General features: G+C 43.6%; 1 protein-coding gene across 1 annotated transcript; it reads right to left on the bottom strand.

Moving 5' to 3' along the window:
* Positions 1 to 252: 252 nt before the first annotated feature.
* Positions 253 to 12,455, bottom strand: WRAP73 (WD repeat containing, antisense to TP73). Its single transcript, XM_065737904.1, has 12 exons — positions 12,326 to 12,455; positions 11,603 to 11,755; positions 10,934 to 11,050; positions 5,607 to 5,679; positions 5,114 to 5,217; positions 4,334 to 4,420; positions 3,753 to 3,887; positions 3,584 to 3,661; positions 2,235 to 2,340; positions 1,610 to 1,735; positions 1,019 to 1,210; positions 253 to 694 (listed from the first exon to the last, which is right to left on the bottom strand). The coding sequence occupies exons 1-12, from the start codon at positions 12,392 to 12,394 to the stop codon at positions 585 to 587; spliced, it is 1,350 nt and encodes a 449-aa protein (XP_065593976.1). The 5' UTR covers positions 12,395 to 12,455; the 3' UTR covers positions 253 to 584.
* Positions 12,456 to 16,102: the final 3,647 nt, after the last annotated feature.

Raw genomic sequence — 16,102 nt, 5'->3', positions numbered from 1 at the left:
TGAATAAATACTGTGCCGCTGTAGCATGTTTGTGACCTTGATGTGTGTTTCTGAAACGTACATAAAAGTGAAATAACAGTGCAGTACACAACAAGTTGTGTGCTCTTCTCAATGCATTTTCTAAGCTGTCTACTTAACTGTTACCTTTCAGGGAAGTTAAATGCCCTCAACACATTCTTCATTCATTTTGCAGAGATCGAAGCTGTCAAATTAATAGCACAGTTTTTTAGTCAGAATCATACTGAGTTTATAATTATCAAAATATTTATTGGAAATTAGCAAATTTAAATAGTGTCTATACATTATGTACATTCAGCTACAGTTTTAGAAAAACAGATTTTCACAGTTGACAGAAATTGCAAGAAAATCTAATTACATCACAACTAAAGTCTGCTTGAAACCCAGACCTCATTTTTCCACACCTCAGATATGACATCGTTCAGGTACACTCACAGCACTTTACAGACTGGACTTCAGTTATGCTCCTTCAAATAAATAATTTATAAATAGAAACACTTCAGGTTGGGCTTTACCCCTTTCCTCATTCTTCCTCAGATTTGTGAGCACTTTTAGTGCAATGATGGTTATTTCACTTCTTCTCTTTCTAAGTAACACACACAAAAGTTATCCTTACTCAGAAGTGCCATGGAATCTCCACTAGGATGCCAGCAGAGAGAGACAATCTGGAGTTCACCTGCAGAAACAGCAAAAAGCACCTTATTTCAGTCACCTTTTCTTAGGTAAGCTGCATGCATTGCAAAAAGATACCCTCCCACCTCAGAAGCTCTAAAATAGCACATCTGATTTTGTTACTGCTACAGCAGACAATCTGTACAGCAGAGACCAGTGCAAATAATGTACAAATTTCTTTTAAGGATGGAAATACCTGCTTGTAAGAAGCTGTAAGTCACAGCTAAGTCTTTACATAATAATGCCTGGGCCAAATTAAAAGTGGAAAAAATAATTTGTAAAGAAGAAGCTGATAATGGCTTGCAGAGAGCACTGCAGAAAGCTTTACCTTCTGTTGGAATTTGTACTGACACACATCCAGCTGGGGACCATAAGTAGACTTTGCTGTTTCCTGTACACACAGCAAGTCGAGGCTGCCGTGGATCCCACTGGAAAGACTGGATGGCACACAGCTGCTCTAACACTACAAACAGCTTCAGTCTCTGAATATCCCAGATCCAGACAGCATTAGGAATGTTATCTAACAGAAAAGAAAGAGAAAATCATTTGAATATCTGAAGGAAAAGCAGGTCTCACAGCCTCTTTAGAAGAGCTCAGTTTGCCTTCCAGTCCTCACTGTTTTCTATTGAATTATTCTCATATTATGAGTTATGCTCTGTTAAAGGGGAACATAGAGTGTTAACCCCATGACCATCTGTGTTTATCAGAAGCCCCACTATGACAGGCTACAGAGAACTCTGCCTTCCCAGAGACACATGCAGGAAGGAGTTGTGCACTTCATTCTCCAGTACAGTGGCTCCATATATATTTGAAGAAATATAAAGAGCAGGGTACTGTTATTAAATAATAAAGCCAAACTCAAGGTAATGCACGTATAACAGAAAGGTTTCTCCTTTAACAGAGGGCACAAGGAACTTACCACTTTTGGTTGCCAGGAAACAGTTATCTGGACTGAATGCCAGCATCCCAATCCCCATTTTAGGATTAGCTCTATCAGCAACTGGTTTGATGTACTGGAAAGAGACTGGCACCTGGGAAATGTCATCTGGAATTGCAAATAAAAGTACTTTACTTAGCAAGCCTGAATGGACAAAGTATTTAATTCCAGCTGTTAAGAAGATCCCACTTTTGACACAACACGACAGCGTTTTACTCTTCTGCAAGATGCTCCAATCAGAAACCTCAGGTTTTGTTTGTTTGTTTTTAACACATTGCACCTTTCTATGGTCAGCTTTCTACTCTTAACTCTTCTACAAAAACCAAAAAGGACTGGAAATCCCAACTCTGAGATTAAACTATGAAAAATAGGTAAGAACAAGTTTTCCCACCATCTTTTAGCTAGTATTTCAAACAAGCACCAGTGCAAGGAAAGGTGAATTACTTTGACAGTAGCACAAACAGTGAAAACAGTAGAGAAATACTGATCATGCATTGTTGACCATTACTGAGAATCTGTTCTGATATCAGCGTTCACAAAACATTTATTTATAGAAAGACTTCAGATGGCAAGCTCAAGTGTCTTACTTCACTGAACCTTGGCTTACATTTACTTTGTGTGCTGAAGACAGAACTAGCCAATGCTCTTGTTGGAGGGAAAGAAAGCCTCCCTGTTTCAATAGGTGGGGATTTCTCCACTTCTTTGTACACGATCTACAAAGAAACAAGTGACAGTTCTGAGAAGGGTTTGAACTTGTGCTATTAAGAAATCACATCCACTAACTCAAGTGTTTTACTCCGTATTTTCAAGGGTATTGCATCTCAGCATCCCTAGCTGACCAGTGAAGGAGATGGGCTTCAAGCAGGCAAACACTGTGTCCTGCATTCTCACTGACTCATTTGTCTATTGGAACCATGATTAAAAATATATATATTCTGGCAGGTAAATGAATTTTGAAGTCCATGAAGAATGAGTCCACCTCATTCAGTATTCCTGAAACCTACGTCTGGCAGTGCAATAAATTATTTTAATGCAATGGAAATATAGAATTCATTTGTTTAACAAGAAACCTTTACTCTTATGTTACCATAAATAAACACAAAATGCAACACTGCAGAAGAAAAACCATTTTCACAGCATGTGTATAACTCCTCATCCTCCAAACAGGATAAAAATACCAACTGGAATTCTTGTCTGTGTAGTAGAGATCAGCAGAGTTATTTCCATTTGTCTTCCATTACATGTTCTATACTTCACAGGAAAAAAAGGTCATTTTTCAATTAAGAAAAGTTCTTGCTTCTGGCTAAGATGCATCAGCACAGAAATGGGAGTTTCACAGACCTACTGTCTCCCATGTGAACTCTTACAGTGTCTGTCCAATGGAAGATTAGTCCTAACTGCAGTGCCATGCAGCACCGTGTGTTCCTTTCACCCTGAAGAATGAAAACTGCTTGTGATTTTTGAAACAAGAGCTATAGATCTCTTTGCCTGCATTCTTAACAGGAAATGCTCTTGAGGTGAGCTCGATGAGCTTGTAACTACAAGACAGATCTAATCAGAACTCAGTCAAAATAATGTTAAAAGCTGCAAATTGCATAAAGATGAGAAATCTCTCTTAAGTTCCCCAGTTTGCCCTCATGATCCACATCCCCTAATCTGTAAGGCAATCACCACCTACAGTAAAATGCACTGGCACGTGGCAGAAGCCCTGGGAGAATCTCCTGTTGCTCACACTGAAAACTGTTTGCATAACCCAGAAAGTCTGAAAGGATTCCTTTATTTTTCCCTTACAACCTCAAGTATCTAAGAAGTTTGCCAAACGCTATTTAGGGCTTAGGAGGGGAAGAAAATAAAAGCAAAGCCTTCAGGATGAAATGGATTTGCTAGCATCTCTGGAAACAAACAGCCACACCAACAAAGTGCTGATAATGATGCAGAGTTTGCATCCATACTTACAGTCTTTGTGTTAACAACAGTTGCTGGATGCTCAAAGTCTGTGATCTTTTTCCAGGTTACGTGGTTCAAGATACGCACCTAATTCAAGAAGACATTGCCAGACAGAGTGGTCAGGACAAGATTCTGCAAATGGTTTAGACAGGTTAATTTTCTCTTTTCTATTTCTTACCTTTTCATCATAGCTGCCAATTGCCAAAAATTGACTGCTGGGACTCCATGCAATTGATTTTATGCCTAATGACCATTCATAAGCACGATACGTGGACAGCAGTCTGCCATCAAGGGAGTACAGCAATATTTTGTACTGAAACAGATTGATTAATTGGTTTGGTCTCAATGCCCATAACTTCACAGCCATCAGAAAAAATAACATTTACATATTCCTGACTAGCTTTTTGGGTCACTTCTTAAATTCTCATGCAATATGAAGTAACTCTGTTTTACATAAGAACTCTTTCATCATTTATCTGAATAGCAGCTCCCACAGTGTTCCCAATCAAAACTACAAATACACTTTTGCATAAGTTAGATGTTAATAACCTATTTCATTGTCACTAAAGACCCACATAAGTCTGACACATTGTTAGGATGCCCATTACCCACACAGGTGTAACATTCTGAAATGTTTCCTTGGAGTTGAGCTCATCTTACTTTGGTTTAGAAAAATATTAACAACACATTTTCAGTTATTGCTTCACGCATAGCAGCTGTAAAAAACAAACAACTCTGAAATAATCTTTCTCCACATACCTCAAGGCACGTATCCCACACTGCCAGAACACAGCCATTAGGAGCCCACTCAATCCCAAACAGATCTTGTGTTTCTGTATCAAAATGCTGCCCCCAAAAGAGAAAAATGTCACTGGAAGCATTGCACTAATGAACACTAAATATAATCCTGTTTCATCCTCCCAAATGCTACCACAAATGTAACAGCCTTTCCATATGCTAGCCTAGAAATTACTACCACTGAAGAGATTAATTCTTAGTTTATCTGTGGGGTTGTTTGTTGTTTTTGGTTGTTAACTGGGTTGTTGGTTTTTTATTTCTCAGATTTCTCCATTGCATTCCATTAAGACTCAGAATTCCTGAACCAGAGGTGACCCCATGTACAGACTAGTCATTAATGGCTTTTATTTTCTCAGATTCTTCCTAAACATGCTAGTGCACATACTTCACAGAACGTTTTTAAACAGAAAGCATTATATTTATATTTTATATTTAGCATTACAGACACTTCCATTATCATTTACACCAAACAGTGCCATGGTAATAAGTTCACGTATTGCATTTAAAGGTGGGACTTCTGCATGCCAGCAGAGATTCTTTGCACACATAGCACACACAGCTTCCTGAACAGAATCCCTCTGCTATGGAAGCATGCTGCAGGCCAGCAAAGGAGCCAGATGCTGGCTAGAAAATGCAATGGCAAGTCTAAAACTAGAGCAGCAAAGTGATGGTGTTTAAAGTAGTGTGCAACAGATGCTTGTAGCCCACGCAGAAGCAGTGGAAGTCAGAGACACATCCTACCCTCAGCAGCTGCCAGTTACTACACACGAAGAGGCTAACGAAGTCTTTGCAGTCACGTCTTTCTGCTACTGCCATATAGCGGCCATCCTTGGTGAAAGCAATCCCTGCCAGAGGGCAGAAAGGAAAGTGAGAGAACAAGACAATAACTGATGATTCATCAAAAAAAAAATTAAAAGTGTAGTTACTCCTAATTCGAAGAAGTAAGAGGGGAGGCAAAAAACGTGTCAGTCCCCATCCCCCCTCTTATTTTCTGTGTAATACATTGTCATCATCATCACCAACACATCCAGCTGAATCTATTGCCTTACAGGACCCTCCAGGGAGGGAGCACAACAGAAGGACGTGTAGAACAGGCACACAGATCCATTATATTTCTTCTGGATCTGCTCGGATCCCAGGGCAGCACTCACAGCAGGTGGCACCCAGGTACCCATCACAGTGAAATGCATCCCTGTGTTCAATCCCATTCCTGTGGGAAATCAATGACACTTACCCTGCTGACAAGCTTTGGGATACTTGATGTAAGATACAGATTTAGTACACAAGGACCACACAGTTATTCGCAGCTGTTGAGAGAAAAAGACAAGGAAGTATTTGCTTCTTGTAGACTGAAAAAGTTAGTGCATAAACTCCCCCCCCTAAAACCTAGTTCTGGTTTTAAACTTCCAACCACACGCTCGGTTTTGACAGCTGATTTACATTTTGTTCTTCCCTTCTCAGTCACCCACAAGAAGGCCACATTACAGAGCTACTGAAAGAATCAGAGTTAAAAGACAAAAGCACAGCATTAAACACCATTGCCTGTGGTATTCCTGGAGACTTGAGCATCCACAGAACATGAAAACTGCAAAGAAGGCAGTCAGCTGCAAAACAAGCCCCTCCACAGCTCTTCAAGGTCACAGCCTGCATTCTGGAAGCTCTGTGTTGCCATCTGCAGATTATTCAATTAAAAACAAATACTTACTCTCCCTTAGCAACGGCAGCCACACCAGACATATGTGCATTAATCAGTATGTCATGTGAACCTTTGCATTTATATCTGGAGCAAGGAATGTTTCCAGGGTATGTTTTTCATCCCATGTTCTCCTATAGTTTTACTGCACCAAGGTAAGAAATTCTAGAATAGACACAGGTAAGACTATTTTTGCAATTAATATCCACAGTCATAAAACCATCTTTCCCAAGACCACTGAACAAGTTAATTTTGATTCACTACAGAAGTATAACTTCAGCACCATCTACCATTCAATCACCCACCTGCACCCAATGCAGACCAATTACCAGCAGGGGCATTAACTGAGATTGTGTTCAAACCAAGCTACAGATTCCTAACAAACACTGCCTCTCTCTCTCCAGGAACGTGAAAACCAAAAGCAAAAGAGCATCATTACCTGTTTTTTTTTGTTTTGTTCTGACTCATTTCTAACATATATTTAAGAAACTTACAAGACTTTGGAAGACCACATACACAAAACTGCTATTTTAAAATGTGACAGGAAAGAGCAATGGCCATATCAGATTCCAGTCTTCATATGCCCAAAGTGTAAAAAAACCACACTATTTAATGCAGCCTTTATTATCTCTTCCTTTATTTAACAGCTATGGGATTACAGCTAGACATCTATAGTACCACCTTAAAGTTTAAGGGATCCCAGTGGAATCCACAAGATGAACAACATTAATCAAGTTTTATCACTGCAACTGCTCACTTCCGGACATACAAAAATACAGCATTGTTAGTCTGCTCTTCAGGCAAGATTTACTTTAAAAATACCAACACAATGCCTACTCACATTCTTCTACAGCAGCTGCAATAGTGATATGCTGCTTGCTCCTATTAATTGCAGTGTTAAATGTACTTGCTGCTGTTCCTCCCTTGACCAAAACAAGCAGCACACACAACACATTCTACAGCCACTTAATACGAGCTTAGCAGCTGCAAGCTTTGAATGCTGAGGTCTGGATTGTAATCTTTCCTGACAAAGGCATCCAAATTCACACTTGTGTTGCCACTTGGCCCCAGTCAACTCACCTGGCCTGCTGCGTGTCACACACGCTGCTACCCCAGACCCTACAGGAGGACTCCAAGCCTCAAAAAAGGCAAAACCTTACTGCTGAAGCGCATAGCAGAAGGGAAATCTCTCAGTGAGAAGCAGCACAGGGCTCTTACTGTCACCTCAGCCTTGCCTGAGACTCATAAACCAACTAAGTTGGAGACCATGTGTAAGTTCTGCAATGGCTTCATGGCAACCTCCTGTCCAAGTCACACCACACATAACCTAAAAAGTTTGGGACCAATATTAGACACTTACAAAAGCAAAGTGTTCTGATTTCCACAATTAGGATTCTTGTGAGTTGTTCAATTTGTCTATGGTAATAAACGTTTTCCTAAACTGGAAAGTTATATTGTATACTTCACCTACGGCTCTCATATCTATCTGACACTAACAGGGATTACAATTAAACACAAGGAAAAAGGGAGAGCCTTCACCTTCCCAGGTGGAACTGAAAAGTTATATCTACAGTCCTACCCAAGCTGCCAGTGCCCCAGTCTGAGAAGGATTATTTCACAGCTAGCAGGGAGAACTGAGAGACAGAAACAAAATGCACAGAGGATGAAAAAAGAAAGCCAAATATGCTTAAATTAAAACAAACAAACATAAGTTCTGTTGTTCTTTCTTAATTTTTCAGAGCTTTTGGGGAAGCAACAATAGGTTTCACAGCAGAACAGCCTGTGCTCAGCTAAGCTCATGGCAGGCATCCCTTTCTGCCCATTTTGGGGGTACTTTCCCCTTTTTACTATAAGTTACTACATTAACTGGAGTTGTCAGACCCAAATCCTAACGATAATAGAGTCTGACAAGTTTTCAGCTGTTGTTTTGCAGTGGAAAAAAAATCAAACCAAAAGCAGAAGCATTTTTAAAATAGCCTAAAAACAGCTGAGAAATAAAAAGCATTTAGATGGTAACGTGATAAACAGTCTCCAGTGCTGGGTTCAGGACTATGGCCAATGTTGACAGCTATAGGCAGGTGTAGGACTGGTGATTTTCAATAGATAAAAACACACTTTTAAACAACCTTGCATCTCAAATGACTGTCAACTTTTGTCCCAGACTTGACTGGGTCACAAAGCCTCCTTACATAGCAGTGTCTGTCAGCACCGGATTTCAGAAGATTATTCAGAGCGCATTCCTCGACACAGAGCATTTTTCGACCAACGTAGCCATTTCCAGTTACTAAGGATTAGCTCCAATATACACAGAAACACACACATTTTTTCTCCCACTGTAGCTCTAAGGAAGCTTCTTAATGCTTCAGTACTAAAGTGGATCTAGAGAAAGTATAATACATGTCATTTCAAAACATAGGTCTTAACTGAAACACTCTAGAACAAAGCTGATGAGCTCCAGCCACTTTATCACAAGGCCTTCAAGTTTGGGATAAGTTAAAGTCCCATTTGCTTTCTCTGTATTATCTGCAGCTCTTGCTTAAACTCTACACATTGTGTGGAACAGCAGCTCTGAATGAGGAACAATACCTGGTGTGACATCTTCCACAGGACGAACCAATAACACAGACTCTTCCAGCAAGCAGCTTGCTGTGCTAGATACACTACAACAGAGCATCTTCAGCAGGAGAGGAAGCACCTGCTACAAAATACAGTAACAAACAATAGCTAAGGGACAGCAACCTGCCTTCCAGGGCACTACACAAAGCAATAACACTGATACCAAGTTCCAACTTCCTCCAATTCCAGACTACTGTGAGGGAAAGAATAGAGTTTGTATATGCTCCTGGTCACCAGACCATACCACTTAGTTGCCTTATACTGTTTATTGTGGTGTTCATGTAAAGGTGGTTATCCATAAGATGGTTATCCATACCATTCTACATCACTGTACACTGTGTAATATTTCTTAGGGCTCGGGAGACCTACACACTGTTACAGACTTGTCTGCAGTAAGATGATCACGTTTGCAGACTTCTGTTAACATTAAAATTTAAATACCCTGGGAGCATTGCTGCTCATCTCGGAAGATAAGTGAGCCACAATGGATTTCAGAACCTGGCAGAATTCTCAGGCAATCTTCTTCAGTTAGAGACTGCACAGCAGTCATATTAAAAAAGAGAAAACATAACATCATTCGCTATGAACGTTATGCAAAAATGTAAAGATATTACTGCAAAAAGCCTCACTGCAAGTTAGCCAATGAATAAATTCTGTTGCAATAATAAGCATGGATTGCTAGAAATGAATTAGTACAACCATATGGTTAAAGAAGTCTCTAGTAGAAATTAAAGTAATTTGCAAGCTTACAACGAAGCTCATATGTTAACTTGAAGAATTACAAGCATGAGTAATTAGTTGTTGCTGTTTGAAAATGTCAAGCTACCAAAGCCAAACTGCACTGGTTGACAGGAAACCAAAAGCCCCCCAGGCAATCCCTGAATTTCATAATGTACATAATACACCAATATTAAGTATCTTGACAGCTTCTGTCCCGAGCACTGCTAACGCCTGTCCCACCAGACCATGGATTTAGCCTGCTATAGAGTAAACACAACTCAGACATTGCTACAACCCAGGCAGCTGTCTGACAAAGCTAATTTAGCAACCTGTTTACAGCTGGAAAGAAAACTTATCCCAACACAGATGCCAACTTGGCAAAGGCTTAATGAAATCCTCTAAGGTCAAACCAAGTTCTATTGGGAGGTAATAAATACTTGCTAGTCCACCCCCACACGAATGTGCCATAAGGAACTCATTTGTAGCACATAGCACCAGCCTTCAGTTTGGGTTACAGAGACAACAACACTCCTGCCTGACCATCAGCATGTCTTCACTGACTTAAAATGTGAGTCCAGAGCTACAACTCTAATCACTATCAAGGTGCTTGCTCCTGGATAAACTCAGGTTTAAATTAATCACTCCATAACATCCCTGATCTAAAATGTCAGAAAATCTCTACCTCAGCCAGCACCAAAAATCCTGGCCAGGAAATTCCACCCTGTATGTGTGTTTCTTCACAGGTTCCCTTGAGAGCATCAGTACTTACACTAACTCCAGTATGCACACACAGATGACAAACCCCCCACCTGTAACCCATTGATAGATATTTGGATGGAAAAAGGGAAATCCTGCAGAGAAATACCCAAATTCAGGGCAACAATGCATCATTTCAAATCCAACTTGTTTTGAAAAAGTCAAAGACACTAAACAGAAAAGCTTTTTGCATGTGGTTCCGAGCTATTTTCTGACTGTTTGTTGTACTGAATCCCATCAATCATCAGCTAAAAAAGGTGGAGAGTCAGACTTCCACATCCTTCCAAGTCCTCAGCATACACACACTGATCTGGACTCTACATCTTTACCCAGGTTCCAGAACATAGTTCTTCTAAGTGCTTACCAACATCCCTCTGACTGTTACGTGTAAAAACCAAGCACTTCTGTAAGCACTCACCAGTTAATTTATTTATTTTTTTAATTAAAAAGTCATTCTTGGATGTCTGTGGATTTCTCTGAGCTACCAACATATTTGGTTACCAAAACTGCTTTCATAAATGAAAGTTAATCCTACACTTAAGCACTTGATTTTATCTGTATAAGTTAAGAGTCTATTTTATATCTTAACAAACTCCAGAGAATTAAATGTTAACAGAGTAACATCTGAACTGGAACTAATATAGGTTACCTCTGGGGATATAAGAAAACTGTTCTTTACCACCACTACAGCTTTAAGAGCTTCAGGTTATTTTAAGAGGCAAAGGGCAGACAGTAACATCTGATACCATGGAGAATAATCATGACTTCACACTTACATGAAACTCAGTTGTATTGAGAATGTGACGACCATCCGGACTCCAACATGAAGCCACCAATCCTGCTGACCCTTCATCTATCTTACAGTGCCAGTCTGGCTGCTCCAAGGACCAGACCTAGGTCAGGGAGGAAACCAAGCAGACAGTGCACCAAACAAACAGCTCATTGAAAACTCTTCTTGCAAGAATACGCTTCAGCTGAGATAAAGTTCCTGCATCACAGACGAGAGAGGGCAAGAAACCTCTGAAAGCCGTGGCCATGAAAGACTGGCGCTGGATTCCACTACAAAAGTAAGCCCCAGACCTCTATGTGTTAATACAAATTGTAAAGTAAGCTTTTTCTTTGATAAATATTCTGACTATATCCAGCAATTTATAAAACATGCTTTAGACCATTTGGCAAGTTTGCATGCGCTTGTTTTCTGCTGAAAGAAGAAACTCCTAAGATACTTTCTAGCTTTGGTTTAAATCAGTTTACTACATATTTTCATTCTCAGTTTGATTTCAAGCTAAGATGAGGTCACAGCTTTTTAAGTTACAGCATAGTGCTTTATCTCAAACCACACATTATCAGTAACATTTTCAATTTCTTTAGCAAAAGCATTGAACTGGTGACTGCTGTTCACACCCACGTGACAGAACGTAAAATAGCTCTGCCTGGGTCCTTACCTGAACAATCCCTCGCTTGTACATGGCACACAATATAAAAAGAGAATCAGATGACCATTCTATGTACTGAATCTGGTCCAGGCAAGTGTACAGCTGAAGGATCTGGAGGGTATTCACATCCCGAATGATCAGTCGGTACTGCACACAGGAAGCCTGAGCAAAAGCAGGAACTGAGCTGGGTTAGAGCATCAGCACAGGACCTGAGAAGCTCGATGTGCTACACCACAGAACGCTGCACTACCCACTGACAGGGCAGTATTCACCCCTAGGAAAGGCTTCACACAAGCTGCGCTCTAACACAAACTACGGTAAAAATAGTTAAGCCAGTAGGGGGGGTCTATAGTCATTTAAAAACCGAACTCATTAGCTCCATGGCTGCTTGTTAGGCACGACTAAACCTCCTCTTCCAAAAGTCGATTCCTCGTCCCGTGGGAACGCCATTAACCATCTCGGAGTCAGTAACTTAAGCCCCGTGCTGACCGCAGGCCTCTTAACAGCCTCTTAAGTCTTAACAGTGCTGCGCACACCGCTGCAGCACTGAGAGCGAGGCCGTCGCCTCCCAGAGCCAGCCAGCCACCAACCGGACGGACGGACCGCCTCAGCAGGGCCGCGGCCGTGCCACTCACCTCGTCAACCCCCGGAGGAACGGCGCGGCACCGCCGGGAGCCGCTCCCCGCCCCCACTACGCGGCCCACGGGCCCGGCCCCGCCGCCCCGCGCTCACCAAGCACTTCCCGTCCGGGGAGAACCTGCCGAGCAGCCCGGAGAGCTTGAACAGCTCCGAAAAGTCCATGGCAACCCGCAAAGCCGGACCGGGAGCGGCACCGATTCAAACCCGCCCGCTCCGCCCGCCGCTCCCCGGCCCGCACCTCAGGGCGGAGGCCGGCGGAAAAGGCGGTAGCTTCCTGTCGGGACAGCAAATCAGAGAAGGGGGCGCCGCGCAGCATGCCGGGAGTCGTAGTTTCGCGCGCTGAGGGCTGTTTCCGTGTCTGGGAGCGCCCGGCGGCGGGAAGTCCCCGCGAGTGAGAAATTGTTATGCAAATGAGCTATGGAATGAGAGCGGCTCCGCGCCCTGCAGCCCGCCAAAGTCATCGGCGCCGTTCCCTCATTAGCAGACTTCCCACTAATTTGGTTTTGAGACGTTTCGGAGAGGCGGCGTGCTGCGGCCTGCTCCAAGTCGTGCTTCCCGCTTCCCGGCTAATTGCTGATGGAAATGAGAGGCCGAGAGCTGCAGATGAGTCGCAACCAGTACACGGAGTGTTTAGAAAGAGGCGATCCTAAAGCTTGGTGAGAGAAAGACCCACGAGTGGAGGGGCAGGCCGCACTCTTTGCCCAAAGCCGACCCAGGGCCTGCTGCTCTGCCCCCTGATGACCCCACACCGACCTCGCAAATCAGGATTTGTTATGGGGTTGAGTGTGGGAAGTTGTGTCTGGAGCTATGCTTTGCTAAAGCAGACCTTTGGCTTGTGGAAACGGTGTCAGCAGACGTTGGGTGAGCGTAGAGAGCAGAGAACTGCATCCGCAGGTGGAGAAAGCCACTGCTTGGTGGTTTTAAACACAAATATTCCATCTTCTGATCCATACCGTGGGGCTTTCAGGAGAGAAAGAAGGCTCTTGGCCTTGCTGCTCACTGGGGACTATCTCTGGGCTGCTGTGCCCCAGGCGGGATGACTGGGCCTGGTGAGCAATACGAGCATCCAAACAACTCCAGAGCAGCAGTCTGGTGGGGTACAAAGCCTTCTTTGGAGCGGTGGTTTCAGTCTCCTTCCCAGCTTGACAACAGCTGTCTGTGTGGCCCTGCTGCTGCCCCCGTTTTGGGGCTGGTGACCAGCTTAACTCCCCTGCACGCTTGGCTGAGCTGTCCCCACCCCTTTGTAACTGCCTTGTATTCCAGGAAGGGAGTGCACAAGCCTTTGCCTCACTTTTCACATAGCTTTCAACAGCTCCAATGTCATTGCCTAGGCGACCGGGACGCTACTAGATTGTAGTGCAGTAAATAACAGATCCTCAATCCCAGGCCGCTCCTGTCTGCGGGAGACCTCCGGGGGAACTTGAAGTGCCTGGGGAGCCAGAGCAGGTAGGAGAAAAAAGACAAAGGGAAACTCCTTACGATTTGCGTGTGTGTGTTCCTCGGCACAGAACCTCTCTCAGTTGCTCAGTGGCGCGGCTGGAAGATGATTTGTGGTGCTTTTCTTTGTGGAATTGTTACTCAAGATTAAAGAATCTTGGATAGTTCGCTCCAAAGTGCCTTAGCTCCAGAGTGAAAGCACTTTTGGAGGAAAAAGCAGCCAAACCTGGAATGGAAAAGTGGACAAGAGGATTGGCACGGACAGGATGCTGGGGCTGGTTGCTCGCTGCCAGGCTCAGCAGGGTTGTGGTGCCTGGTGCAGGGACAGCACCTGTCTGTCGACTCAGAGTGGATTTTGGTCGTTTTCTTGATATCTCAGGCTGCTCCACTGTGTCCTGTTCCCCCAGCAATGCTGATGTTAATATACTACTAGACAGAGATCTGAGTGTGCTGCTGGAAAGCTCACTTTACTTTTGGTCAGTTTTGTAAGCAATGTTTTGTGTGTGTGAAGTTACTACTCAAGTGAGCAAGAGGATGGAGCGTTGTGACCTTGGGATGTGCCAGTATTTTGCAAATGTTCACTTGTTTGCTGCAGGCTGGATGAGCTGGATGGTTCCCAGTGTGTAGCTGAGGGGAGGAGTGGAGGTGTGGAGATAAGCTCACAAACTGTCAAGCAGAACACTGCACTTTGTTGTGAGAATCAGGAATATCTAACCGTTACCCTTAGAAGTCCCAATCCCAGCTGTGTGCTCCCACTGCAGCCCACTCTACTGCGTGGGAAAAGAGTGATGCCTTGCAATGCAGATTTACTGACACGTGTGTCTTCTTTTGGTTCCCAAGGTCTTTTTCTCTCAGGCTGGGCCAAAAGTCTCTAAAAATTAGAAAGAGACATGTTGTACAGGTTTGTGTGCATTTATCTCCCATTAAGGTGGCTAAAAAATTTTGTCACATTTCATTTTAGACTGTTAGAGGTGGCAGGATTATGTTGAATGTGTTATTACTTGCTGAAAGAGCCACAGGCAAAGCTAAGGCTTAAAGTTAATGGTAAGATCGAAGATGCTCCTTCTAGAGTCTGCAGAAACTCAGCAGCCAGGCATCACCTCCCAGCAAGGCTTCATTCCCCTCTGTATGCACGTGGTACATTTGTCTATACCCACTTTGCAATTTCCTTGCAATGCACTAACTAGCAACAGAGGGAAGCAACAATCCAGCGAATGGTGGAGATCACTTGAGAAGGCATGCAGGGAGGCAGCTCCCCACGTGTAAACAAGCAGATCACACCAGCAGCATCAGCTTCATGCAATGAGCCCCCTAGTTTGCATGTTTCCATCTTTCTTCCTCCAAATGCCTGCAGTAAATCAGCCTGACTGCCTTGCTGCAGCCTCCCATTGGGTCCTGTGTCACAGCCACCACTGAATGTCACCCCAGGCAGTCTGCTCACCCAAGGCATCTGTACTGCATAGAGACAGAAGGGACAGAGGTCCACTGCTGCACTGTTCCCTAGACAAAGAGATCATCAGCTTAAGGAGCAGATGTATGTCTCTGGAGGTGCCATCATGGAAATCATCCTGCTGGCAGAAGTTTGTCTAGAGAATCCTTCTGTGCAGAAGTCAAGGTGTTACCTCCTCAGATTGTGCTGGGAAGAGGTGCTGGGGTGACGTCAAGGAGCTGATGCCTTTATGGCAGAGGCTATATATCCTCCAGGCTGATGTGAGAGACTGGAAGTGGCAGAGAGCCTGGTTATGCTGTGACTGCTTTCTAGCTGTGCCATTGCTGCCGTGTTCCGCCTCAGGTTAGTCACCTCCCTGTGCCATTTGCATAGCTGACAGGCACTGGGAGGTAATTTCATCCAAGTCATGTAGTAATACTTCCATAAAGATAGAATTAGTGCACGAGGCTCTTCCTGGTTCACTTTCATTTAACCTGTGCCAAGGGCTTCTGCTGCTTCCAGGAGGATGTGATTTCCTTCTGCTGGACTGCCCCATCAGAACGACTGCCCTGCATCCTTCCCTGCCTCCACCACTCACTGACCCTATAGGGTCAGTCAGTCAGCACTGCTGCCAGCTTCCAGGAATGATATTTGCAAAGTTTCCTGCAATTCTCTGTCATCTTAAGATGACATAGGCCAAGTTTTAGGCTGTCAGCATTGCTGCACGGATGCTTTCCCAGCATGTGCAGCAGTCACTGCACAAGAGAAGTGTGTTAGCAGCACTTCAGCCCAGCTGCTCTCTGCACCACAGAACCCAAGTGCTCAGGCGTGAGTGGACACAGACTTGGCTTTGCCAATGCCAATTTTGCTTTGAAAGAGAAAGGAAACTTCTGAAACGCCCTTAAAATATTCAGATTTTTTTTTTTTCTGTTGAAAACGAGTGCAGCCACGTGGTTAGAGCTGGTGTCACCCAGCATGACCACACAGCACGGGGCGGTGCGGAG

This window comes from Cyrtonyx montezumae, unplaced genomic scaffold, assembly GCF_038088225.1.
Source record: "Cyrtonyx montezumae isolate F1298 unplaced genomic scaffold, pur_monq_1.0 scaffold_21, whole genome shotgun sequence".
Taxonomy (NCBI): Eukaryota; Metazoa; Chordata; class Aves; order Galliformes; family Odontophoridae; genus Cyrtonyx; species Cyrtonyx montezumae.
Note: the sequence above shows the minus strand (reverse complement) of the source record. Positions and strands in the feature narration are given on the sequence as shown.

Coding starts and splice junctions, on each gene's coding strand:
- WRAP73 (XM_065737904.1), bottom strand. CDS start 12,394: ATGGACTTTTCGGAGCTGTTCAAGCTCTCCGGGCTGCTCGGCAGGTTC. Junction 3,662..3,752: donor TTGGCAGCTATGATGAAAAG/GTAAGAAATAGA, acceptor TTCTTGAATTAG/GTGCGTATCTTGAACCACGT. Junction 2,341..3,583: donor CTGTTGTTAACACAAAGACT/GTAAGTATGGAT, acceptor GTTTCTTTGTAG/ATCGTGTACAAAGAAGTGGA.